Genomic DNA, 26888 nt, shown 5'->3' with positions numbered 1-26888 from the left:
GGCAGTTGGTGGCCAATGTAAGAAGGCTGTCAAATGTGATCATGATGCCCCCGGTAGGTAGGGAGGTGGAGGTAGTGATCGCAATGGATGCAGAAAAGGCTTTTGATCGGTTAGAATGGGAATATCTGTGGGAGGTACTGGGACGGTTCGGATTTGGGCAGGGCTTTATTGACTGGGTCAGATTGCTGTATCAGGCTCTGGTGGCAAGTGTGTGGACGCACAGGACAACTTCGGACTACTTTAGACTTCACCGGGGGACGAGACAGGGATGCCCCCTCTCCCCACTGTTGTTTGCGCTGGCTATAGAACCGTTGGCAATCGCTCTGAGAGCTTCAAGGGGCTGGAGGGGACTGGCCCGGGGGGTGGGTGGGGGGGAGTTGGAGTACAGGGTTTTGCTCTATGCGGATGATCTGCTTCTGTACGTTTCGGACCCAGTAGAGGGGATGGAGGAAATCATGAAGATTTTAGGGGAATTCGGCTGGTTTTCGGGGTATAAGCTAAACATGGATAAGAGTGAGATGTTTGTGGTTCAGGCGAGGGGACAGGAGAGGCGATTAGGGGAGCTGTCGTTTAGGTCAGTAGGGGGTAGTTTTAGGTACCTGGGCATCCAAGTGGCGCGGGAATGGGACCGGCTGCATAAATTGAACCTGGCCCGGCTAGTAGACCAAATGAAGGACAATTTCCGGAGGTGGGACGCGCTCCCGTTGTCTCTGGCCGGGAGGGTACAAATGGTGAAAATGACGGTCCTCCCAAGGTTCCTATTTGTATTTCAATGTCTCCCCATTTTTATTCCGCGGTCATTTTTTAAGCGGGTCAACAGGGTGATCATGGGCTTCGTCTGGGCGGGCAAGAACCCGCGGATAAGGAAAGTAATGCTCGAGCGGAGCCGGGGAGAGGGCGGGCTGGCGCTGCCAAATTTTAGTAATTATTACTGGGCGACTAACATAGCCATGATCAGGAAGTGGGGGAGGGGTCAGCGTGGGTGCGTATGGAGGCGGCTTCTGGTAAGGGCACCATTCTGGGGGCGTTGGTAACTGCACCTCTGCCACTCCCACCGATGCAGTACTCCACCAGCCCCATGGTGGTGGCGGCCCTGAGAGTTTGGGGCCAGTGGAGGTGGCATGTGGGAGCAGTGGGAGCATCGGTCTGGGCCCCAATTTGTGATAACCACCGGTTCGCCCCGGGGAGTATCGATCGGGGGTTCCGGGTATGGCGGACAGCGGGGATTGAGAGGATGGGGGATGTGTTCATAGAGGGGAGCTTTCCGAGTATGAGGGTGCTGGAGGAAAGGTTTGGGCTGGTGAGGGGAAACTAATTCAGATACTTGCAGGTTTGGGACTTCCTTCGTAAACAGGTGGCAACCTTCCCGCTCCTACGGACGAGGGGGATTCAGGACAGGGTAATTTCCAGAGGTTGGGTAGGGGAGGAGAGCATTTCAGACATCTATAAGGAGCTTATGGGATCGGAGGAGACGCAGACCGAGGAGCTGAGGTGTAAGTGGGAGGAGGAACTGGGAGGTGAGATCGAGGATGGTCTATGGTCTGTGGGCAGACGCATTGAGTAGAGTCAACATGTCTGCAACATTTGCCAGGCTCAGCCTGATACAGTTTAAGGTTGTGCACCGGGCTCACATGACAGTAGCCCGGATGAGCAGGTTCTTTGGGGTGGAGGACAGGTGCACAAAATGTGCGGGAGGACCAGCGAACCATGTCCATGTGTTTTGGATATGTCCAAAGCTTCGGGGATTTTGGCAGCGGTTTGCGGACGTCATGTCCAAGGTTTTAAAAACAAGGTGGCGCTGAGTCCAGAGGTGGCGATTTTCGGGGTGTCGGATGATCCGGGAATCCAGGAGGATAAAGAGGCAGACGTTCTGGCCTTTGCTTCCCTGGTAGCCCGGAGATGGATACTATTGGCATGGAGGGTCCCAAAGTCCCCGAAGTCGGAGACCTGGCTATTGGAAATGGCTAGCTTTCTCTGTATGGGGAAAATTAAGTTCGCCTTGAGAGGTTAACTGTTAAGGTTCACCCGGACGTGGCAACCGTTCGTTGACTTCTTCGCGGAAAATTAATCGTCAGCAGCCGGGGAGGGGGCAGGAGTAGTTTAGGTTAGAGTAGGGGGTAATAAGGGTGGGACCTGTACGAAAAGTAAAACGGTTTATGCACTATGTTTATGGTTTCATGTATCTTGTCTATTTTGTTGTTGTTTCTATACCAAAAATACCTCAATAAAATGTTTATTAAAAAAAAAGGGAAAGTAGGAAAGAGGGCTAAAAGGGGTCACGAAAAGTCATTAGCAAATAGGATTAAGTAAAATCCCAAGGCTTTTTACACGTATATAAAGAGCAAGAGGGTATCCAGGTAAAGGGTTGGCCCACTCAAGGACAGGGGTGGGAATCTATGCGTGGAGTCAGAGGAAATGGGCGAGGTACTGAATGAGTACTTTGTATCAGTATTCACCAAAGAGAAGGACTTGGTTGATGATGAGTTCGGCGAAGGGTGTGTAGATAGTCGGGGTCACATTGAGATCAAAAAGGTGTTGAGCGTCTTGAAAAACATTAAGTTAGATAAGTCCCCAGGTCCTAATAGGATCTACCCAGAATACTAAGGGAGGCAAGGAAGGAAATTACTGGGGCTTTGTCAGTAATCTTTGCATCCTCACTGGCTACAGGTGAGGTCCCAGAGGGCTGGAGAATAGCTAATGTTGTTTCTTTGTTTAAAAAGGGTAGTAAGGATATCCAGGAAATTACAGGCCGGTGAGCCTTATGTCTGTGGTAGGGAAATTATTGGAAAGGATTCTTCGAGACAGGATTTACTTTCATTTGGTAGCAAGTGGACGTATTAGTGAGAGGCAGCATGGTTTTGTCAAGGGGAGGTCGTGTCTCACTAACTTGATCGGGTTTTTCGAGAAAGTGACAAAGCTGAATGATGAAGGTAGGGCAGTGGATGTTGTCTACATGGACATCAATAAGGCCTTTGACAAGGTCCCTCATGGCAGACTGGGAGAGACGGTGAAATCATATGGGATCAGAGGTGAGCTGGCAAGATGGATACAGGACTGGCTCGGTCATAGAAGACAGAGGGTAACAGTGGAAAGGTGCTTTTCTGAATGGAGGGCTGTGACTAGTGGTGTTCCACAGGAATCAGTGCTGGGACCTTTGTTGTTTGCAGTATATATAAATGATTTGGAGGAAAATGTAACTGGTCTGATTCGTAAGTTTGCAGATGACACAAAGGCTGGTTGAATTGCGGATAGCGATGAGGACTGTCAGAGGATACAGTAGGATATAGATTGGTTAGAGACTTGGGTGGAGAGATGCAGATGGAGTTTTATCCAGACAAATGTGAGGTAATGCATTTTGGAAGGTCTAATACAGGTGAGAAATATACAGTAAATGGCAGAACTCTTGAGAGTATTGACAGGCAGAGGGATCTGGGTGTATAGATCCACAGGTCACTGAAAATAAAGAATCTTATTTAGGCCACATTTGGATTATGGTGTTCAATCCACACTACCAAAAGGATATGGAGGCTTTGGAGAGGGTACAGAAGATGTTGCCTGGTATGAAGGGCATTAGCTACGAGGAGAGGTTGGATAAACTCAGTTTGTTCTCACTGGAATGACGGATGTTGAGAAGAAACCTGATAGAAGTCTATAAAATTACGAGGGACATGGACGGAGTGGATAGTCAGAAGCTTTTTCCCAGGGCGGAAGAGCCAATTACTAGCAGACACATGTTTAAGGTGCGAGGGGCAAAGTTTAGAGGAGATGTGTGAGGGACGTTTTTTACACAGAAAGTAGTGGGTGCCTGGAACTCGCAGTCGGAGGAGGTGGATGATGTTGGTATGATAGCGACGTTTAACGGGCGTGTTGACAAATATACGAATAGCATGGGAATAGAGGGATACGGGCCCCAGAATTCTAAAGGCTTTAGGTTAAACGGGTTGCATGGTCGGCGCAGGCTTGGAAGGGCCAAGGGCCTGTTCCTGTGCTGTACATTTCTTTGTTCTTTGTTGAAATTTGTGACACTCAGAACCCCTCAAGAGCTCTAACGAGATCTTGCGAGATGTCGCGATAGTGTAGGATCCAGATTTACGTATTTAAGTGAGCAGTCAGGCTCACTTAAATACGTTGACGTGAGATTCTCCCAAGGCCTGGGAACTAATCCCCACACCTGGGTGACCTCGCCATGGCCACCGTTTAGCACTGTAACGGCACCTGGGGGGGGGGGGGGTAGGGGGGTCTCCCAGGCCATCAGAGGTCCCTGGGTGGTCAGGTTCTGGGTAGGGTGGTACATTGGCAGTCCTGATGCCACCTGGGCACCCTCTGACTCTCAGGTTGGCAGTGGCTAGGTGTCTTGGTGCCTGGTTGCCCATGCTTGGAATTGGGACAGGGGTGCCCTGCCCTTATGAGGTGGGGTGAGGGGAGGGCTCAAACATCTTCTAACAAGTAAGTTGTGGTGCTGTGGGGGTCCAGAGGCTGTGTGGGAGTGGAGAAATCAGGGCTGCAGTTAAAAATAGCTGAGCTCGGAAGAGCAGGAAATGAAGATAAGTGTGGCATCGGCAGGGCGTTTCTCACCATGGTCACAAAACACAAGGGAGTCCCGTTTGATAGTGAGACGATTTCTCGACATGCAGGCGCTGGGAAACACCCCACTATTCCTACCAAAATGGGACTTTTTCCCCCCTGTTAAATCATGGCCTTGGTGAGGGTTATGATACAAATTTATTGATAAACAATTTAATAGATCTGTGTTCAGTATGATTGAGTCTTACCTGAGAATCGGAGTGAACAAATTGTTGAAACATTCAAGAATTGCATACAAATAAATAATTACTCAACATGGAAAGAATAAACTGCCCTGTTAGAAGTCAACACAAAATCGAATGCAGCTTGACCATTAGCTGGCAACATAGTTATTAATGTCAAGACAAACTGAGATGACATTACAGCTCTTTAGTTGAGCAGCTTCTCCGAGCTGATCTAAAAATTCATGTTTTCAGCCAAGTTATGCATCCATTTTGAAGTAGTGGAAACCAAAAGGTTCCAATGCAAAGGGACATCTCCAGCTACTCCAGACTTCATAAAAAGGACAACTGATTGATATTGTGCTGGACTGCCAATTAACTTAGAAGCCATGCTACCATATTTTGCATTTCTACTTTTGCTTTCCCAAAAATTGGGACCTTGGGCAATGCAACATCCGAATTCCAAGATATATACACATGTGTATGTGTGGACTTTGCACGTTCTCCCCCTGTCTGCATGAGTTTCCTCCGGGTGCTCCGGTTTCCACTCACAGTTCAAAGAAGTGCAGGTTAAGTGGATTGGTCAATGCCAAATTGCCCCTTCGTGTCCAAAGATGTGCAGGTTAGATGGGGTTATGGGGTGACGGAATATATGGTGGTGTGGGCCTCGGTCGAGTGTTCTTGCAGAGAATTGGTGCAGACCCGATCGGCCAAATGGCCTCCTTTTACACGATACAGATTCTATAAGTGTACGGTCGTGCTTTTCCAATGACTCAAGTGTTTTACCTAAATATCTCATTCATGTTCTAATAGTCCAAAAGACATAGACCAAAATGTTCTCACCGTGTAACGCCCAGCGTCATTCCCATTATGCTGGGAGGATCACGGGAGAGACCAAAAACGGAATTCGCGGCTCACATGACTCACCTGACCGCGGCGACGAGCGCAATCAGGATCACCACGACCACTCTCACGTGTGATCCAGGTAATGATATTTAAATGAGCCATTAGGACAATTTAAATATGCTCTACCAGTTTGAGGCCACAGTCCCATGCGTCACCGGCTGCCCAGTGAGGCCTCGCCCGGGTGTCGATTAGTACTGGTCTCCAAAAACAGAGAGCAGCTGTGATGGTCAGTCTGGGCGTGTTGCAGGCCATTGGAACCGCCGCGTCGTCAGGAACAGGGCAGGCCATGTCCTGACACTTCCTCTGGCACCTGGGAATGCCAACCTGCTGTGTTGGCACAACCAGTGTTTCAAGGGTAGTGTCAGTTGCCAGGGTGGCACTGCCAAGGGTCAGGCCTAAGGGGGGCCATGCCCATGGAAGAGGGGGTGAAGGGGTGTGTGAAGGGTACGGGGGGTATGAAGCGGTGATTTGAAGGTTGGGGGGGTTACAGATGTTGGGGGGGGGGGTGGGGACTGAAAGGGCGAGGCCTAAAGTTTGGGGTGGGGGCCTCAGCGACTACTCAGTAACCCCAAAGCTGGGTGTGCTCACTTGGGGCAGGTGGGTGGTGTGATGCCCACGTCTGCGGGGGGAGGGGAGGTTGCATTGTCCGTGAATGGGGAGTATGGGGGACCCTCAACCTCACTGAGCCATGCCTTTAACACCATTGTTCAAGATGTGGACGTCGTTCTCCAGGTTTTCCACTGTGATCACCACCCAACCAGTGGTGGCTTGGTGCCACATATTGGCACAATTACCTGCATCTGCAGCCTTTGGGACACCTCCTCCTGAATCTCATGGTTTTGTCCTATCATCTGCATCAGGTCTGAGAGAATCTTGTTCAGAGGCTCAGCATCTGGCTGGGACCCAGCTGTGTCCTGAGATCCAGCAGACCTCCAACTGCTGTCTCCCTTGGATGTTCCTGCCTCACCTGATGTGCATCAGCAATGTGTGTGGCGCTCATCAGATTGTGCCCCCGAAGCCTGTCCACTAATGTTGCCCACGGAGGTGTGTGTGTGTGTGCTGGTGGAAGGTCATAGCTGTGCCCCCTCGCCGGTGGTCACCTCGGAGCTCCCCCCGAGGTGGTCCTTTGGGTGGCAGAATGGTACGACTCCGAATGGCCCAGCATCATCAGATTGTGATCCTGCAAGGCAATGGACATGTGGTCAGTGAGAGGGAAGGATTATTTTGTCTGACATGAACAACTCCCTTGAGACAGGCCATCTGGGTGAAGAGACAGTGGATCCTCACCTCTCCGGCGCAGACCAACCTCGCTGTCGGTGACTTCTTTCTTGTCGGGCAACCCCGCGATTTCCAAGGCCCGTTTCTCATAGTGGGTGAGAACTCAGATCCCTAGGATTCCCCCCTCCCCCACCTTGGCTTAGTGTGATTACTGCCTGCGTCATCGTCCCCGGCATTTCCCCCTTCTCCAATGCGTCATTAAACGCCCCAACAGATGTGGTGCCAGGTACGTCGCAAATTCCAGATAAAAGTCCGCCGGGTACCCATCCGGCCCAGGGTGCGGTTGCTGTATGTGGCATCAAGGGCGAGTGTGAGGACGGATAATATAAGTTTGCAAAGCTTTGACTCACAGAGGGGTACGAGGCAGGGGTGCCCGCTGTCGCCGTTGCTGTTTGCGCTGGTCATAGAGCTGTTGGCGAATGCTCTCAGGGGGTCAGTGGAGTGGCGGGGGATAATGAGGGGACAGAGGGAGCATCGGGTGTCGCTCTATGCCGATGACCTCCTGCTGTATGTTTCGGACCCGTTGGAGAGTATGGGAAGGATTATGGGCCTGCTGGAGAGGTTTGGAGTGTTCTCGGAGTATAAACTGAATGAAGGGAAAAGCGAGGTATTCCCGGTGAATGAGCTTGGACAGCGGGCTAATTTAGGGGGGTGCCATTTCCGGTAGCGAGGGATACGTTTAGGTATTTGGGGATTCAGGGAGCGAGGGAATGGACGGGGCTCCATTAGTGGAACCTAACGAAGCTGGTGAAGGAGGCCAGGGAGGATCTTAAGAGGTGGGATACACTGCACTTAACGCTGGCAGGGAGGGTCCAAGTGGTGAAAATGAGTATTCTGTCGAGGTTCTTGTTTATCTTTCAAGCTCTACCGACCTTTATACCAAATGCCTTTTCTTGGAAAGTGGACAAAATCATTTCTGACTTTGTATGGGTGGGGAAGGTGCCGAGGGTGGGGAGGAACCTGCTACAGAGGCAGAGGCAGCAGGGGGGCGGGGTTGGCGTTGCCGAACTTGCTTCATTATTATTGGGCAGTGAATGTGGACAAGGTGTGGCGGTGGAGGGAAGGAGAAAGGGTAGAGTGGGTTAGGATAGAGGGGTCTAGTTTGAGGACTATGGTGATGGCAGAGTTGCTAATGGCCCCGAGTAGGTATTCAGGGAGCCCAGTGGTGCAGTCCACGGTGAAGATATGGAATCAGCTGAGGAGGCATTTTAGGGTGGAAGGGATGTCAGTGCTTACGCCGCTGTGCGAGAATCATGGGTTTGAGCCGAGGGGGGATTGATAGTGTATACAGGAGGTGGAGGGAAGTGGGGCTGGTCAAGGTGAGGGATTTGTATTTGGAGGAAGGTTTCGGCAGTCTGGAGGAGCTGAGGGAGAGGGTAGAGCTGCCGAGAGGGAGTAAGTTCAGGTATCTGTAGGTTAGGGACTTCGCGCGAAAGCTATGGATGGGGTTCCCTAGGTTGCCGGGATACACTCTGCTGGAGAGACTGCTGCTTCCGGATGTAGAAAGGAAGGGAAGAATTGGAGATATATACAAGTGGCTGGGGGAACATGGAGGCAAGCGGGTGGTGAAGATCAAGGAGAAATGGGAAGCGGAGTTGGGAGGGGAGATCAATTGGGGAGTATGGAGTGAGGCACTGCGTAAGGTAAACGGGACCTCCACTTGTGCAAGGATGAACCTGACACAGTTTACGGTGGTGCACAGGGTGCATATGACTCGGGCGAGAATGAGAGGGTTCTTCCAGGGGGTAGCAGTTGAGTGTGAGGTGTGGGCAGGGGCCAGCGAATCATGCGCACATGTTTAAGGGTTGAGAAAAATTGGAAAGATTCTGGGCGGGAGTGTTCGCAGTCTTAGCCAGGATAGTGGAGGAGGAGGTGGGCGATATTTGAGGTTTCAGAGAAGCCAGAACGCATGGAGAGGAGGCACGCCTTCGCCTCTCTGATTGCATGGCGGCGAATTTTACTGGAGTGGCGGTCGGCATTGCCAACGGGGGTAGCGGCTTGGTTGGGTGACCTGTATGACTTCCTGCGGGTAGAGGAGATAAAGTATGAGTTAAGGGGCTCCACAGAGGGGTTTGAGAAAAGGTGGGGGATGTTTGTGACCGTGTTTGAGGGGCTGGTCGTCGCAGGGTGGGGGGGGGGGGGGGGAAAGGGGAAAAATCTGTACAGACTGTGTAGTTGATTGTTGGGAAGTATATTTCCTGGGCTGTTTATTTGTGTAACATGTTTTGATACATGTTTGTAATAAAATACATTTTTTTAAAAAGGAGTCACAGGTTACACCAACGAGGCCTTCCTGATGAATATTGGTCTCCATCTTGGAGGCCATTGGAGCCCCCGGGTGGTTGAAGACAGGGCAGGGCAATATCCTGACACTCGCCAGGTACCCAGGCAGTGCCAATTCGGCACCCTGGTAGTGCCAGTTTGGCACTGCCAGGTACGCAGTTGGGTTGCCAGGGTTCCATGGGGCACTGCCTGGGTGCCAGGTTGGCACTGCCAAGAGTCGGGGCCTGAGGGGGGCTATGCCCATGAAAGGGAGATGAGTGGGGTATTGAAGGTTGGGGCAGTGAAGGGTGGATACAAATGGACTTCATAAGGTGGGGGGGTGGGGGGGTGAAAGGAGGATTCAACCTTTGGCCTCAGAGACCTCGGGCGAGCACCGTCCCTACAAATGGGGACCAGATGAAACAGCACTCGTGGGGGTCTCCCAGGGGAAAGGAGCCCCCAGCTGTATGCTGTTTGGGCAGGGTGGTGCCCTGCACTGCTGGTGCCACTTTGGTACCCTGGCAATGCCAGTCTGGCACTGCCAAGGTGCCCAGGTGACACTTCCAGCTGCCATGGGTACTGCCATGGTGCTAGGTTGGCTTATTGCCTTGCTCTAATATGCAGATATGCTGGGCAACATGGTGGCGCAATGGTTGTCACTGCTGCCTCACTGCACCGAGGTCCCAGGTTCGATCCCGGCTCTGGGTCACTGTCCGTGTGGAGCTTTGCACATTCTCCCCGTGTTTGTGTGGGTTTCACCCTACAACCCAAAAGATGTGCAGGGTAGGTGGATTGGCCATGCTAAATTGCCCCTTAATTGGAAAAAATGAATTGGGTACTCTAAATTAAAAAAAAAAATACAGATTTGCTAAAACTGATCCTGCCCATTGTGGACAGGATTCACATTGCAACATCTCATGTTAAATCTCGCGAGGCGTTGCGAGCCGTGTATATCCCGGGAGAGGGCTCTTCTGACTTTCAATGGCCACGCTGCGCCACGGCGAGCTGCTTTTTGGGCACAGCGGGGCCATTGGATCACGCCCTTTGTCAATTTTTGGAGAATTTCATCCATATTATACTCCACACACTTGATTAGATTCTTTTGACTCTCTCAGAGCTGTGCATGGATAATACAACAAGAAGTATTGCACATCTTTGGGCTGTGGGAGGAAACTGGAGCACCCGAAGGACACCCTCGCAATCATGGGGAGAATAGGGCCTAGTTTAGCACAGTGGGCTAAACAGCTGACTTTTAATGCAGAACAAGGCCAGCAGTGTGGGTTCAATTCCCATACCAGCCTTCCCGAACAGGTGCCGGAATGTGGTGACTAGGGGCTTTTCACAGTAACTTCATTGAAGCCTTCTTGTGACAATAAGCGATTATTATTATTATGTGCAAACTCCACACAGTCATCCGAGGCCGAATTGAACCCAGGTCCCTGGCGCTATGATATAGCAATGTTGACCATGTAGTGGTAATGTCACTGGATTAGTAATCCAAATGCCCAGGAAATTTAATTCAATTATTAAATATGGAATTGAAAGCTAGTCTCCGCCATGGTGATCCTTGATTGTTGTGCAAACCCATCTCATTCACTAATTTCTTTTCGGGAAGAATATCTGCGATTCTTACCTGGTGTGGCTTACATGTGACTTCAGACCCAAAGCAATGTGGTTGTCTCTTAACTGCCCTCTGAAATTGCTTCGCAAGCTACTCAGTTCAAGTACAGTTAGGGATTGGCAATATTCATTGCCTGTGATCTCCATATCCCATGAAAGAATAATTTAAAAAAAAAACCTCAACCAAAGGTTGAACAGAGCATCGAACTGTGGGATGCAAATTGAGTATTCTGAAAAATACAGAGTTTTTGCCAAGGGCCAAAGACAATGGTTTCAGTCTTCTCAATGTTTGACTGGATGAAATTATATTCATCAAAGATTGAATGATGGCCAAACACTCAAACATCAAAGAAGCAGTAGGGAGGACTGTGGAGCAGTACAGTCAGGTGTCATCAGCCTGGATATGAAAGCTAGCCGCATAGCTTTGGATAATGTCATCAAAGGACAGCATGTAGATGAGGAAGAAGGGAAGTGTTGTGTTATGTACTCTGGGATAACACAGGCTGCAACTCGATGCAGCTTTGACCAAACGATCCTCCAGACTTTGAAGTAAGTTCAATGTGATTTATTGAACCATTAGCACAGTTCTCTATGAGTTCGATTCTCCTGCTAATCTTGCTATAGTAACTCAGTCTAACTAACCAGTCTGTTCTAAGCCACGTGGTGGGTGTGATGCTTCTGATCTGCCCCTGTCCTACTCTCTAAGCGTCGCCTGTGGAAAGAGACAGAGCATGTGTGCCCTGTCCTTTTATATGGGTTGTGTAATGCCCCCTTGTGGTAGTGTCACCTCTGGGTGTCTTGACTGCCCATTGTGTCCTATTCTATGTGTTCATTAGCTGTATGTCTGCATGTATAGACATCTCCAGTGCTCCCACTAGTGTTTACTTAGTTGTAGTGTATTTACATTAACCCCGTGTGTATATACAGTGATGGATATCACCACAGGAAGATCAAAGATTTTTTAAAAAGATTCCAATTAAGGGGAATTTAGCGTGGCTAGTCAATCTACCATGCACATCTTTGGGTTGTGCGGGTGAGACCCACGCACACATGGACAGCAACCCACAGCCAGGATCGAACCTGGTCCTCAGTGCTGTGAGGCAGCAGAGCAAACCACTGCACCACGGTGCTGCCCAGTGAAGATCAAGGTTTGATTCTTGAATTGACAGTGCAGGACTGGGAAGTAAAGCCATTGGGCGGGATTCTCCCAATGGGAGTCTAAGTGTCGACGCCGGAGTAAAAACCGGAGTGTTTTACTCCGGCGTCGGCGCCCGTTCCCAGACCCCTATTCTCTGCCATTCATGGGGCTAGCAGGGCTGTCGCGCGATTTACAGGGGCGGGGCCTCGGCGTGGCATCAGGGCGTCAGAGACCCGGCGCCGCGTAAAAGATGCGCCGCCTTTGGTCCCGTGCAGTTGGGCCGGCGCCAACTAGCGCATGTACAGTGGCGCCGGGGTTCTGGTAACCTCCGGCCCCTCACCAACATGGAGCCGGAGTTCTGGGGCCAGTCGCGCAAGGAGGTAGGCCCGGGGGGGAGAGGCCGGCCCGCCGATTGGTGAGCCCCGATCTCGGGCCAGATCCCATCGGAGCCCCCCCCCGGGAACGGATCCTCACCCCCCCCTCCCCACAGGCCGCAAGCCTGTGCGACGAGTACCCGCCGGCAGTGACCAGGTATGGACAGCACCGGTGGGGCTAGGCCGTTTACGCGCGACCGCTCGGCCCATCCGGGCCGGAGAATCGTCACTCGCCGTTTGCGGCGATTCTCCGAGCGGCTCGGCGCGATTCTCACGCCGCTGGATGCGGGGGGGGGTGGAAGAATCGCGTGCGGGGGTTGGGGCGGCGTGGTGCGATTCGTGCGGTGTCCCGCCGACTCTCCCACCGGGCCGGGGGGGCGCAGAATACCGCCCAATATAGGAGATGCTTTTGCTCAGATAAGAGTAGAACCAAACAAGGACAGACCCACTGAGGCGAAGGACAGAGAAGAGGTGTTGGAGGAGAATTGTGCAATTAACCACCACAAAGGTTACAGAGAGGAAGGAAGCCAAGGAGCGACAATGCACCGTCATCACTTAGAAGGGAACCTCCATGGGTTTATTGGCCATATTGCCCAAAGTGAAACAGATTACATCCCTCCCTGTCATTTGAATTCATCACTCAAAGCCAAAAGCGAATAAGATAAAAATGTGGGTTTGCATTTTTACCAGACTCAGGGCAGGTAAGTAAAAGCTATTTAAATTGCTCCCTCTGTTCCAGGCACAGTGGTACTTTACAGAGCACAAATGGGAGAATTGGTGGAGACCTCAGCACATATGATTCTCTGATCTTCTCTCCCACACATCAGTCAAACGCTGTGCCTTTGAAGGCTTATCAGGTGCTCTTCTGTGTCATATGGGAAAAAGCAAGTTATTCAACATTTTCAAATTAGCTACGGCAATGAATATGAATATCTTGACAATAATCTTAAATTTGGAATCTGCACTAATATTTTTCTGTTTTTAGACAACTAAGGAATATTTCAACAGAGATTATATTAAGGTCTTTAATAAAGCTTCACACGTAACAGTGATTCTTACTAATATGCTAAATGAATGCTTTATCTATTTACAGTAAGTGATATTTGATATTACCTTCAGCGTACAAAAGAAGGTAATTGCTCGATATCTGTGGAGTTCCCTGCAGGTTTGCCATGCAGTACACAACCCCTTTCTGCTCGAGCTTAGGCTGCTGAATAATAAATCCTTGTTTTGCATCATAACTAATGAGTGATCCATCAACAAGAAGTTCTTGAGGGGGGATTTCTCGATGCAGTGTGACATTGGCCAAAGGTGTGCTCAAGCGACAAGGGATGATAGAAGGTCCATTAGGTCGAAGGTAGATAATGGCAAAGTAATTGGTTGATGGCACAAATAGTTCTGTTGGATCTTGGAAAATAAACAGAAACAAATTGAAATCAGTGAAAGATGTAAAATTAATTGACTTTAATGCCTATTCTAATTGCTCTAAACTCTAACATGAGATAAACATCTGGTTCAAATGGCAGTTTTTATCTTGAAAAGGGAAAAATTGAGAAAAACGTTAAGTGCTTCTTGGTAACACACTGAACATCGGTCTAAACATCCTTTGACATCTCAGTCATGCAGCAGAGGTTAGCATGTGTAGGTGCCTCAGAAGCACAAGAATCCAACATCTTTCATACAGATAAATGAATTAGTATCAGGAGTAGGCCACTCGGCCCCTTGAGCCTACTCCGCCATTCAATAAGATCTTGGCTGATTTGATTGTAACCTCAACCCACATTCCTGCCAATCCCAATAACCTTTCACCCCCTTGTCACTCAAGAATCTATCTAACTTTGCCTTAAAAATATTAAAAGGTTCTGCTTCCCCCTGAGGAAGAGAGTTTCAGAGACTCACGACCTTCTAAGAGAAGAAATCTCTCCTCATCTTCATCTTAAATGAGTCACCTCTTCTTTTTAAACAGTGACCCCTCGTTCTTGATTCTCTCACAAGAGGAAAGATCTGCCCCACATCCACCCTGTCAATACCCCTTAGAATCTTGAAGTATTCGACTCCTGGCCCAAAATGGAGACTTTGAGCTGTTACTGATCAAAAGTGAAGTACAAAAATATTTAGGAGATAAAATTACCAATGTGAAGCTGATTTTACCTTTTAAATCACATGTTTTAAGGAATCGTGGGATCAGTGGCTCTACCACTTTATCAATTTAGATGGGATTAAGACCAGCATTGCACACGTTTCATGCATCCTGCACATGTTTTTTCTTGTGTCCAGAAACCTGACCAATAGATGCCAGTGCATCTTGACTGTTTTACATGCTTTTTCTTTCTGGATGCTCCGACTGCTAAGCAATAACAACAATGCTGGAGAGAGCAATTAGCAGAGGAGGGCCTGATTAGAGAGAATACAAAGACATCAAGGGAGAACTTTAAAAAAAACAATCAGGAAGGCAAAGCGGAGCTTTGAAATTAAATTATCGACAAACAAAACAAAATAGTTGAAATGGGCAGATCAATTAAAAAAGGAAAAAGTATGACAATGAATGGTGAGAGGATAATAATAATAATCTTTATTGTCACAAGTAGGCTTACATTAACACTGCAATGAAGTTACTGTGAAAATCCCCTCGTCGCCACACTCCGGCGCCTGTTCGGATACACAGAGGGAGAATTCAGAATGTCCAATTCACCGAACAAACACGTCTTTCGGGACTTGTGGGAGGAAACCGGAGCACCCGGAGGAAACTCACGCAGACACGGGGAGAATGTGCAGAGTCCGCACAGACAGTGACCCAACCCGGGAATCGAACCTGGGACCCTGGCGCTGTGAAGCAACAGTGCTACCCACTGTGCTACCGTGCGGACTAATGAGATGCATGCATTTAAAATAAATAGTGGCGTATTAAATAAATTAATCAAATTCAAAGAGGATAAAACCCCTCGTACAGGTGATTTGCAACCGTGGAATTTAAAATAATCCCAAGAAGAGGTAGCAGAGCCATTACTACTCATTTTTAATAATTCATAAGGAAAAGGTGTAGTGCCAGAAAAATCTTATATTTAAGAAGGGAAACAGTACATGGAGTTATAGAGCAGTTGTTAAACATAAGTGGTGGGGAAAACAATGGAATCCTCCTGAAGGAGAGAACAGAAGAACGTTCCGGAATGAAGGATATAATATAGGATAGTCAACATCGATTACAAATGGAAATATCTTTCTTGACCAATCCAACTGAATTGTTTAAGGAGGTAATAAAGAGAGTAGACAATGATAATGCCGTAGATTTCCTAACTGGATTTTCAAAAGGACTTTCATAAGGTGCCTAAATCAGTAATTAATAAAGTTTGGGAATGCGGAGTGATGGACAAGTGATAGAATGGGTTGCTAGCTGGCCTTAAGACAGCAAGCAGAGTGTTGCGTAAAGGATAGTTATTCAGAGTGGCAGAGAATGACAATTTACATAATGATTTCCACTTTGGAAAAACACAATTTCTAAATTTGAAGATGACACTAAATTGGGGGGAAAGTCAATGCTGAGCAGGAGTGCTACAAATTACCGGAGGACCTTAATGGCTGGATGTTACGATCCCCCGCTGACAGATTTGAAGGTGAGTAGGGGGGCTTGTGAAATCCAGTGTGTGGCCTTCGCATTTTCCACCTGCCCACCCACATTTATGACATTTTATGGGGGGCGGCGAAGATATTGAGTGCTCGACCACCCTTAGGCTAATTGAGGCCCTTAAATGGCCAATAAAGGGCCACAAGGGCATCATCTTGCCACTGCCACTATTGGACCTGCATATAGTCCCCATAGTAGCCACTATTCCTGACAGGCTCTGCTGGGACCACAAAACTGCCAGCTATCTGATTGGCTGGCAGCTCTCTGAGGGGTGGAAATCCTGTCTCCAGCCTATTAATGGGCAACTGACCTGATAAATGACATCAGGACAGCTGTTCATTTCCTGGTCAGGCGTCCCCTAACTTGTTAGCCTGGGGGTTGGGAAGCATGGCACCCTGTAAAATCTAGCCCTGATAAATTTACAAAACAGGCAAATAATTGGCAACTAAAATCAACACAGATAAATGTGAAGAAGCATATGTGGGTAGGAGGAATAGGGAAATCACTTGTTACTTGGAACGTGCCAGTTTTGCTCAATGGCCTAGACAGCTGGTTTGTGATGCAGAACAAGGCCAGAGGTTTCGTATTCCTGTACTGGCTGAGGTTATTCATGAAGGCCCCGCCTTCTGAACCTTGCCGCTAGCCTGAGGTGTGATGATCCTCAGGTTAAATCACCACCAGTCAGCTCTCCCTCCCAAAGGGGAAAGCAGTTTATGGTCATCTGGGATTGTGGTGACTACTTTTACAGAGGCACAGGACAAGGTACTGTGATGATTAACAAGGATGATACCAGAAATGCATGGGTGCACATTTCAGAAAAGGATTGACAGGGTCTCTTTTGTCTTGAAAAAAAGTTGATAGGTGACCTAATAAAGTTTCTTTAAATGTTGAAATTATGAGGCCCTGTGAGCTGGAGAGGCGAGAGAGACATTGCAAGACTAGCAAGATGCTTCCAAAGAAAATGAAAGCGCGATGTCACAGCAAACAAGGTAAGTTATTGGTTGATGAGTAGTTTTCTCTTTTCTCTTGAAACTCTATTGAAGCAGCAGTGGCAGGGTTGCTCGAAACCCTAGTGTGCATGTGCTGTGATATCTGGCAACTCCGGGATGCTTCCTGTGACCTGGATAATAATTTGTGGAGGCTTTGTCAGCTGCAGTCCAAAGATGTTTGGGTAAGGTGGATTGGCCACGTTAAATTGCCCCTTAGTGACCAAAAGGTTAGGTGGGGTTACTGGGTTACGGGGATAGGGTGGAGGCATGGGATTAAGTAGGATGCTCTTTCTAAGGGCCGGTGCAGACTCAATGGGCTGAATGGCCTCAAGTTTCAGAACTTGAACAGCAGCCAGCATCACTGCCGTGTATCTGTGCGGTTGAGGTGTTCATGGAGAGCATGTTTATAGATGTGGTTATCCCACAGTTTAAGAGATGCAGGAAGCCAAGAAATGTGTGATCATCAGATAGTCAAGAAGAAACAGGCAGGAATCCCCCGATTGAATCCCACTATCTAATCAGTATTCAGTTCTGAATACTGACGAAAATGATGATTTCTCCAGGGACTGCAACCAAAGCCAAGTGCATGGCACCGTATGTGGCTCAGCTATACAGGGCGGGGAGGAGGGTCACAAAGAAGTCTGGAAGAGCAACAGTGATAGGTGATTCAATAACATAACAGACAAATATTTCTGCGGCCACAGATGTTAAGCTAGATGGTGTGTTGCCTGCTCCCTGGAGCCAGGATCAAGATGTCACTGGCTCTGGAACACTCTGATAGAGGAGGGTGAACAGCCAGCAGTCATGATCTACTGAACAAGACGGTGGAATGGGCCTACAAGTGGCAGTGAAATTCAATGCAGAGAAGTGTGAACTGATTCATTTTGAATAGGCACAAAGAGGGATGTGACCTTGCAGTCCTAGGTTGGAAATTAGCAGGCAAGGCCTCAAAAATAATCATCTCCAGATCACTCTCAGTGCCGCATGCAAATGAGTATAGAAATAGAAGGGTACAGCAGATGAATGCATGGCTGGAAAGATGGTACAGGAGGGAGGGTTCTGGATTCCTGGGACAGTGGGACCGGCTCTGGGAGAGATGGGAACAGTATGGGTTGGAACAGAATTCTTTGCGGGACGATATGCTAATCCTAGTGGGGAGGGTTTAAACAAACTTGACAGGGGTGTGGGAACTGGGAAGTAAAAGCAAAGAGAAATACCACGGTGCACAGAATAGTGAGAGAGAGAGATAGCATGACTGTAGCAAATAGTAAGTTTAGGTGAGTTAAGAGTAAGGGAGTAAGTACTAAAGTTTAAGTCAGGGTTACTGTGCATGTATGTGAATACACAGTGTGATAATAAGATTGGCAATTAGAGGCATAGATTACTGTATGGAAATATAATGTTGTGGCGATAACAGAGACCTGGCTCAAGGAAGGGCAGAACTGGGCATGAGATATTCCTGGGTACATAGTATTCAGAAAAGATAGGAAAGGAAGAAGGGGGGGGGGGGCGGCAGTATTGATTAACAAGAGCATTGAAGTGCTGGAGAGTGAGGATATCCCAGAGGGGCCAAGGACAGAATCTATTTGGCTAAACGTAAGAAACAAAACAGATGCAATTATATTGCTCCCTGTGGTCTATAGACCACCAACTAAATTACAAGTGAGGTGGAAGAATTATAGAGTGCCATAATATTTGGACTTTAATTATTCAAATATAGACTCGGATAAACATAGTGTAAATGGGGCTGGTTTCGCACAGGGCTACATCGCTGGCTTTGAAAGCAGACCAAGGCAGGCCAGCAGCACGGTTCAATTCCGGTACCAGCCTTCCCGAACAGGCGCCTGAATGTGGCGACTAGCAGCTTTTCACAGTAACTTCATTTGAAGCCTACTTGTGACAATAAGCGATTTTCATTTTTCATTTCATTTCAAATGGTACAGAGTTCATAGAATCCCCACAGCGCAGAAAGAGATAATTCGGTCCATCAAGTCAGCACTGACTCTCCGAAAGAGCGCCCTACCTAGACCCATGCCCCACTCTATCCCCATAACCCAGTAACCCCACCTACCCTTTTTAACACCGAGGGCAATTTAATACGGCCAGTCCACTTAACTTGCACATCTTTGGACTGTGGGAGGAAACTGGAGCACCCGGAGGAAACCCACGCAGACATGGGGAGAATGTGCAAACTGCACACAGTCACCCAAGGCTGGAATTGAACCCGGGTCCGTGGTGCTGTGAGACAGCAGTGCTAACCATTGTGCCACTAGTTTATCCAGTGTGTTCAGGAAAAATTTCTACAGCAGCATGTTTCCAGTCCAGTGAAGAAGGAAACACTGCTAGAGGTGGGCCAAGTGGATCAAAAGTCAATGGGAGAACATTTAAGGCACAATTGTCCTTTTATCACAGGCAAATGCAGGTTCATTAAGAAAAGCCAGCATGGATTTGTCAAGGGAGATTTGTGTTTAACTAACCTGGTGGAGCCTTTTGAAGAGATAACAGAAAGGGTTGGTGAGGTAACGCTGTTAATCATAAATGGACTTTCAAAAGGCAATTTTTTTCTTTATTCTATCGTGGGATGTCAGCTCCTGCCTAATTGCCCTTCAACTGAGGGCCATTTCAGAGGGGAATTAAAAATCAACCGTGTTGCTGTGGGTCTGGAGGCCAGATCAAGTAAGGGTGGCAGATTTCCTTCCCTAATGGGCATTAGTGAACCAGATAGGTTTTTATGATTTCAATTCATCATTGGACTTTTAAATCCAGGTTATTTTTAATTGAAATCCATGATCTGCTGTAGTGGGATTTGAACCTGAGTCTGGGGATAATTCTTCCAGTGCTAATACCACTATGACACCACCTCCCCTGATAAAGTGTCACACAACAAACTTGTGAGCAAAGGTATAGCTAAGGGGGAAAAAGGGGACAGTAGCAACATGGATATTAGATTGACTAAGTGACAGGAAACAGAGAGCAGCAGCTAATGGATGTTTTTCAGTTCTGGAGAAAGGTTTGTGGAGGAGTACCCCAGCTGTCGGTATTGGGACCCTTATTTTTCCTGATATATTTTAATAACCTAGTCCTTGGTGTACTGGGCGAAATTCAAAAGTTTGCAGATGGTACAAAGCTTGGAACATTGTGAACTGTGAGGAAATAATGTAGAATTTCAAAAGGTCATGAACATGTTGGTGGAATTGCCGGAGAAGTGGCATATGCTATCGTGCTACCAGTGGAGCAGCACAGTACTGTGGGGCATATACTACTGGGGCATACATGGAGCATATGCTACTGTGGGGCAGCACAGTAGCATAGTGGTTAGCACAGTTGCTTCACAGCTCCAGGGTCCCTGGTTCGATTCCTGGCTTGGGTCACTGTCCGTGCGGAGTCTGCACGTTCTCCCCGTGTCTGCGTGGGTTTTCTCTGGGTGCTCCGGATTCCTCCCACAGTCCAAAGATGTGCAGGTTAGGTGGATTGACCATGCTAAATTGTCCTTAGCGTCCAAAGAGGTTAAGTGGGGGTTACTGGGTTACGGGGATAGGGTAGATACATGGGCTTGACTAGGATGCTCTTTGTAAGGGCCGGTGCAGACTTGATGGGCCGAATGGCCTCCTTCGGCACTGTAAATTCTATGATCTATGAAATTCAATACTGAGAATTAGGAAGGGATTCATTTTGGAAGGAAGAATGCAGAGAAACAATAAGCCGCACTTTCTGGGAGAGCATTCTGCGCACCCCTCCCCCAGATAATACACTGTGGGTGACCTTAACAAACTGAAGCTTGGCTTCCGCCCCTTCAGTGAAAGGAAGTCCTACCCTTGAGAGTTGACAGCCGGCACCTCTTTCAGTCCCAGCAGTGCCAGAAGAGAATAGTGGGACTCTCTGAGGCTGCAAGGAGGCCCACGGAGAAATGCCATGTGTCATGTGAGAGTACCTTTAAGAAATGGGTGTTTATAAATGGGTGTGTATATAAATATCTGTAGTGAGAGTACCTTTAAGAAATGGGTGTTTATTACTGCAGTGATGTCAGAGAGTGGGTGGAGCTGGGCTGTCTGTCAGCTTTTTACTTTCGCTTTAGGCTTTTTGTTGCAGGGTGGGTTTAGTTTCATTTTAGTTTTGGAGAAGCTGCAATCACAGCAGGATGTGTGTGAATCTCTGCAAGCTTATGATTGTTCATTTGCTGATTTCAATGTGGTAACCGTTCTCAGTAGTGAAGTTAAACCTGAGGTGCTTCTGTTAAAGGTTTTGTTTTAAGTCTTATGGATGTTAAAAGGAAAGCTCAAGGATTACTTAGTGTTGTATTCTTTGGGGGTTGTATTTGAATTAATGGTTGCTAAGATGTTCACTGTATGTTTTAAGAAGGTTAACTTGAGTTCATAGAATAAACATTGTTTTGTTTTAAAAAATACTTTTCCATTTCTGCTGTACCACACCTGTAGAGTGGGCCGTGTGCTCCCCATACCACAATCTAATAAAGGTTGTGGGTCAGGTGAACTCCATAATACACTTTGGGGTTCTCTAAACCCTGGCCCATAACAGGGTTATGTGGGCTCGGCCGGGATAACAGTCTATCTATTGGATTGGCTTAGTGAACTTAAAGACAGCAAGGGGGAGCATATTGTGGTTGCTGTTCAGGTGAGGTATTTTAGTTTAAGTAGGGAGTGTGTTTTTTTTTTTTTAGAAGTATTTTTATTCAAACTTTTACCCATTTTCAACAAATGAGTAAAATTTACAGAAAATTTTCTGTAAAAAAACTTACAGAAAAAAGAAAAACAAAGAACACATAAATAAACATCTTACAACTACATCACAAATTCCCCCAATATATAAACTTTCCATTAAGCAATAATAAACAGTAGAAAATACAAAGTACACCCCTCCCCTCTCCCCCCCCCCCCCCCCCCCCCCCCGGGTTGCTGCTGCTGCTGACCACCTCCTAACGCTCCGCTAGAAAGTCTAGGAACGGTTGCCACCGCCTGAAGAACCCTTGCATAGACCCTCTCAAGGCAAATTTTACCCTCTCCAATTTAATGAACTCTGCCATGTCGCTGATCCAGGCTTCCATGCTCGGGGGCCTCACATCCTTCCACTGTAGCAGAATCCTCCGCTGGGCTACCAGGGACGCAAAGGCCAGAATACCGGCCTCTTTCGCCTCCTGCACTCCGGCTCGTCCGATACCCCAAATAGTGCTAACCCCCAGCTCGGCTTAACACAGGTGTTCACCACCTTAGACACCGTCCTTGCAATACCCCTCCAGAACCCATCCAGCGCTGGGCACGCCCAGAACATGTGGGTGTGATTTGCTGGGCTCCCCGCGCACCTCCCACACCTGTCTTCCACCCCAAAGAAGCTGCTCAGCCTCGCCACTGTCATATGTGCTCTGTGAAGAACCTTAAATTGTATCAGGCTAAGTCTGGCGCAAGAGGAGGAAGAATTTACCCTACCCAGGGCGTTCGCCCACGCACCCTCATCTATCTCCTCCCCAAGCTCCTCCTCCCATTTACCCTTTAGCTCCTCCACTGAGGTCTCCTCCTCCTCCTGCATCTCCTGGTAGATCGCCGAGACCCTGCCCTCCCCAATCCACACAACCGAGAGCACCCTATCCTGGATCCTAAGTGCTGGAAGCAGCGGGATCTCCCTCACCTGCCGTCTTACAAACGCCGTTACCTGCATGTACCTGAAGGCATTTCCGGGGGGAAGCCCAAATTTTTCCTCCAGCGCCCCAAGGCTCGCAAACGTCCCATCTAAAAACAGGTCCCCCATCCTTCTAACTCCTGCCCTGTGTCAGCTCAGGAACCCTCCATCCATTCTCCCCGGGACGAACCGATGGTTCTCCCGGATCGGGGAGACCAAACCGAAGCCTCTACGTCACCCCTGTGGCGTCTCCACTGCCCCCAAATTTTTAAAGTCGCCGCCACCATCGGACTCGTGGTGTACCTAGTCGGCGGGAGCGGTAGCGGTGCTGTCACCAGCGCTCCCAGACTCGTGCCCACACAGGACGCCATCTCCAGCCTCTTCCACGCCGCCCCCTCCCCCTCCATTACCCACTTGCGTATCATCGCCACATTGGCAGCCCAGTAATACCCACACAGATTAGGCAACGCTAACCCTCCTCTGTCCCTGCTCTGCTCCAGAAACACCCTTCTCACCCTCGGGGTCTTTTTCGCCCACACGAATCCCATGATGCTCCTGCTGACCCGTTTAAAAAAGGCCTTAGGGATCAGTATGGGGAGGCACTGGAATATAAAAAGGAACCTCGGGAGCACCGTCATCTTCACCGACTGTACCCTACCCGCCAGGGAGAGTGGCAGCATATCCCACCTTTTAAACTCCTCCTCCATCTGCTCCACAGTCTCTTCAAGTTGAGCTTGTGTAGGGTGCCCCAGCTCCTGGCCACCTGGATCTCCAGGTACCGTAAACTCCTTTCCACCCTGATGCACGATGAATTGCACAAAGACTAAAGTTGGGTACAACTGTGGCTTTATCACAGTCAGGTGCGTGGTCTCCTGCTGCAGCTGGCGAAATGGCAGGGCACTGGAGGTCATACATATTTATACAGTTCTCCGTGGGCGAAGCCAGCCGGCAGGAGCTACCGGCGAACCTGTAGTGCAGGTCCTACCTTACATCTCCTATTACAGTGGATCACCACACGCCCTCTTCAGTGGAAGCTCGTCTATCCCCCTTCCCTGGTCCCCTGGGTGTACCACGAAGAGCTCACTCTTCCCCACATTGAGCTTATACCCGGAAAAGTCACAAACTCCCTGAGGATCACCTCCGGCATCCCCCCCACTGGGACCGCCACATACAGTAGCAGGTCATCGCATACAACAAAATCCGGTGTTCCTCACCCCCCGGACCAGCCCCCTTGAGTTCCTGGACTCCCTTAGAGCCATAGCCAAAGGCTCAATTGCCAATGCAAATAGCAAGAGGGATAGGTGGCAGCCATGCCTCTTCCCCCGGTACAGCCGAAAGTATTCCGACCTCCTCCGATTCGTGGCCACACTTGCCACCAGGGCTTCGTAAAGTAGCCTAACCCAACTAATGAACCCCTCCCCAAACCCAAACCACCTCAACACTTCCCAGAGGTACCCCCACTCCACCCTATCGAAGGCCTTCTCCGCATCCATCGCCGCCACTATCTCCGTTTCCCCCTCCACTGCAGGCATCATGATTACGTCAAGGAGCCTCCACACATTGGTATTCAGCTGCCTTCCCTTAACAAAACCCGTCTGGTCCTCGTGAATCACCCCCAGGACACAGTCCCCAATTCTGGTAGCCAACACCTTCGCTAACAGCTTCGCATCCACATTGAGGAGAGAGTGGCCTATACGACCCACACTGTAATGGGTCCTTGTCCCGCTTCAAGATCAGCGAGATCAGTGCCCTGGACATCGTTGGGGGTAGGGCCCCCCCCTCCCTCGCCTCATTGAAAGTCCTCATTAATCGAGGGCCCAGCAGGTCCATGTACATCCGGTAAAATTCCACCGGGAACCCATCTGGCCCCGGTGCCTTCCCCGCCTGCATACTCCCCAGCCCCTTAGTCAGCTCCTCCAGCCCTACCGGTGCCCCAAGCCCAACCACCTGCTCCTCCTCCACCCTCGGGAACCTCAGTCGATCCAAAAATCGACGCATCCCCCCCTCCTCCGTCGGGGGCTCAGACCTATACAGCCCCTCATAAAAGTCTCTAAATACCCCATTTATTCCCACTGTACTCCGCACTGTGTTCCCCCCTTTATCCCTAACTCCCCCAATCTCTCTTGCTGCCTCCCGCTTCCGAAGCTGGTGTGCCAGCATCCGGCTCGCCTTCTCTCCGTACTCATACACCATCCCTTGCGCTTTCCTCCACTGCACCTCTGCCTTCTTGGTGGTCAACAGGTCGAACTCGGCCTGGAGGTATCGTCACTCCTTGAGTAGTCCCTTCTCGGGGACCTCTGCATACCTCCTTTCCACCCTTAAAATCTCCCCCACCAACCTCTCCCGCTCTCTCCTCTCCTTCCCCTCTTTGTGGGCCCTAGTGGAGATTAGCTCACCCCTAATCACCGCCTTCAGCGCCTCCCAGACCACCCCCACCACCACCTGCACCTCCCGATTATCGTTAGCCTCTAGATAGCTTTCAATGCACCCCCAGATCCGCCCACTCACCTCCTCATCTGCCAGCAAGCCCACATCCAGGTGGCACAGCGGGCGCTGGTCCCTCTCCTCCCCTAGCTCCAGCTCCACCCAATGCGGGGCATGGTCTGAGATGGCTATGGCCGAATACTCCGTGTCCTCCACCCTCGGGATTAGTGCCCTGCTCATAACAAAGAAGTCTATCCGGAAGTAGGCTTTAATGACATGGGGAAAAAAAAAGAAAATTCCCTGGCCCCCGGCCTGACAAACCTCCATGGGTCCACTCCTCCCACCTGGTCCATAAACCCTCTCAGCACCTTGGCCGCCGTCGGCCTCTTACCCGTCCTGGACCTGGAGCGGTCCAATGCTGGATCCAGTCCCCCCCCTTATCAAGCTCCCTGCCTCCAGGTCTGGAATCCGGCCCAACATGCGCCGCATAAATCCGGCATCGTCCCAATTCGGGGCATACACATTCACCAAGACCACCCGCACCCCCTGCAGCTTCCACTCACCATCACATACCTCCCTCCATTGTCTGCCACGATGTTCAGCGCCTCAAACGACACCCGCTTCCCCACCAAAATCGCCACCCCTCGATTCTTTGCGTCCAACCCCGAGTGGAAAACCTGCCCTACCCACCCCTTTCTCAGCCTAACCTGATCTGCCACCCACAAATGCGTCTCCTGGAGCATAACCACATCTGCCTTTGGTCCCTTCAGGTGCGCGAACAGACAGGCCCTCTTGACCGGCCCGTTCAAGCCTCTCACATTCCAAGTTATCAGCCGGATCAGGGGGCTTCCGCAACCCCCCCCCCCCCACCTGCCGATTAGCCATCTCCCTTTTCTAGGCCAGCCACGTGCCTGCACCTCCCGCACTCTCCATTCCCCCCAGCGGCAGACCCCCGCCCCGACTCTCTCTCCGAGCTCCAGCTCCCCTTTGGCCAATGCAGCAGCAACCCAGTCCCCCCTCCCCCACCCCCCCCCACCCCCCAGCTAGGTCCCCCCCTAACTGCGTCGCTCCCCCCATAGCACTCCTGTAAGTCAGCTGGCTCCTGCTGACCCTGGCCACTCCTGCCACTCCATCGACCCCCCAGTGTGGCAGTCTCCCCCACCCGCCCTCCTGTCCATCAGCAGGCGCTCCTCTCCAACACCGCCCTTCCCCCCCCGGCCCTGTCCCCTTTCTTCCCTAGCGCAGGAAAAAGCCCGCGCTTTCCACCAAACGGGCCCCTCCCTCTCTGGCGCAGCTCCCTTTTGCGGCCTAATCCCAGCTCCCCCACCTCGGGCCTCCCATCTCCCCTCACCCCAACGGGGCCCCGTCCTTCCAACCACCGACGCCCACACTCTCACAAAACACCCACTTCGAACCATTTCACCCTACCCCAACCAGCACCCAAGGAAACAATACAGAACAGAACAGAACATCCCCCAACATTCCCCAAAGCACAGTAACCACAGTAGCCCCCCGCGACCTCCCCTCACAACTGACCCTCAGTCCGTGTCCAACTTTTCGGCCTGAATAAAGGTCCACGCCTCCTCCGGCGTCTCAAAGTAATGGTGCCGGTCCTTAAACGTGCCCCACAGTTGCGCCGGCTGCAGCATCCCGAATTTCACCCCCTTCCGATGCAGAACCGCCTTAGCCCGATTGTACCCGGCCCTCTTCTTGGCCACCTCCGCGCTCCAGTCCTGGTATATACGGACCTCTGCATTCTCCCACCTGCTGCTCCGCTTTTTTGCCCATCTTAGGACACACTCCCTGTCCACCAAGCGGTGGAATCGCACCAAACGGCCCGCGGCGGCTCGTTAGACTTGGGCCTCCTCGCTAAGACTCGGTGGGCCCCATCCAGCTCCA

General features: G+C 49.9%; 1 protein-coding gene across 2 annotated transcripts in view; it reads right to left on the bottom strand.

Moving 5' to 3' along the window:
- pdgfrl (platelet-derived growth factor receptor-like) overlaps positions 1 to 26888 on the bottom strand; it is a 99203-nt gene that overhangs the window by 22447 nt on the left and 49868 nt on the right. For both annotated transcript variants that reach the window (XM_072496870.1, XM_072496869.1), the window contains exon 4: positions 13437 to 13730. In XM_072496870.1, coding sequence (XP_072352971.1) covers positions 13437 to 13730 — 294 coding nt within the window. The remainder of the gene's footprint in view (positions 1 to 13436; positions 13731 to 26888) is intronic.

This window comes from Scyliorhinus torazame, chromosome 3 (genome assembly GCF_047496885.1).
Source record: "Scyliorhinus torazame isolate Kashiwa2021f chromosome 3, sScyTor2.1, whole genome shotgun sequence".
In the NCBI taxonomy this organism is placed as follows: domain Eukaryota; kingdom Metazoa; phylum Chordata; class Chondrichthyes; order Carcharhiniformes; family Scyliorhinidae; genus Scyliorhinus; species Scyliorhinus torazame.
Note: the sequence above shows the minus strand (reverse complement) of the source record. Positions and strands in the feature narration are given on the sequence as shown.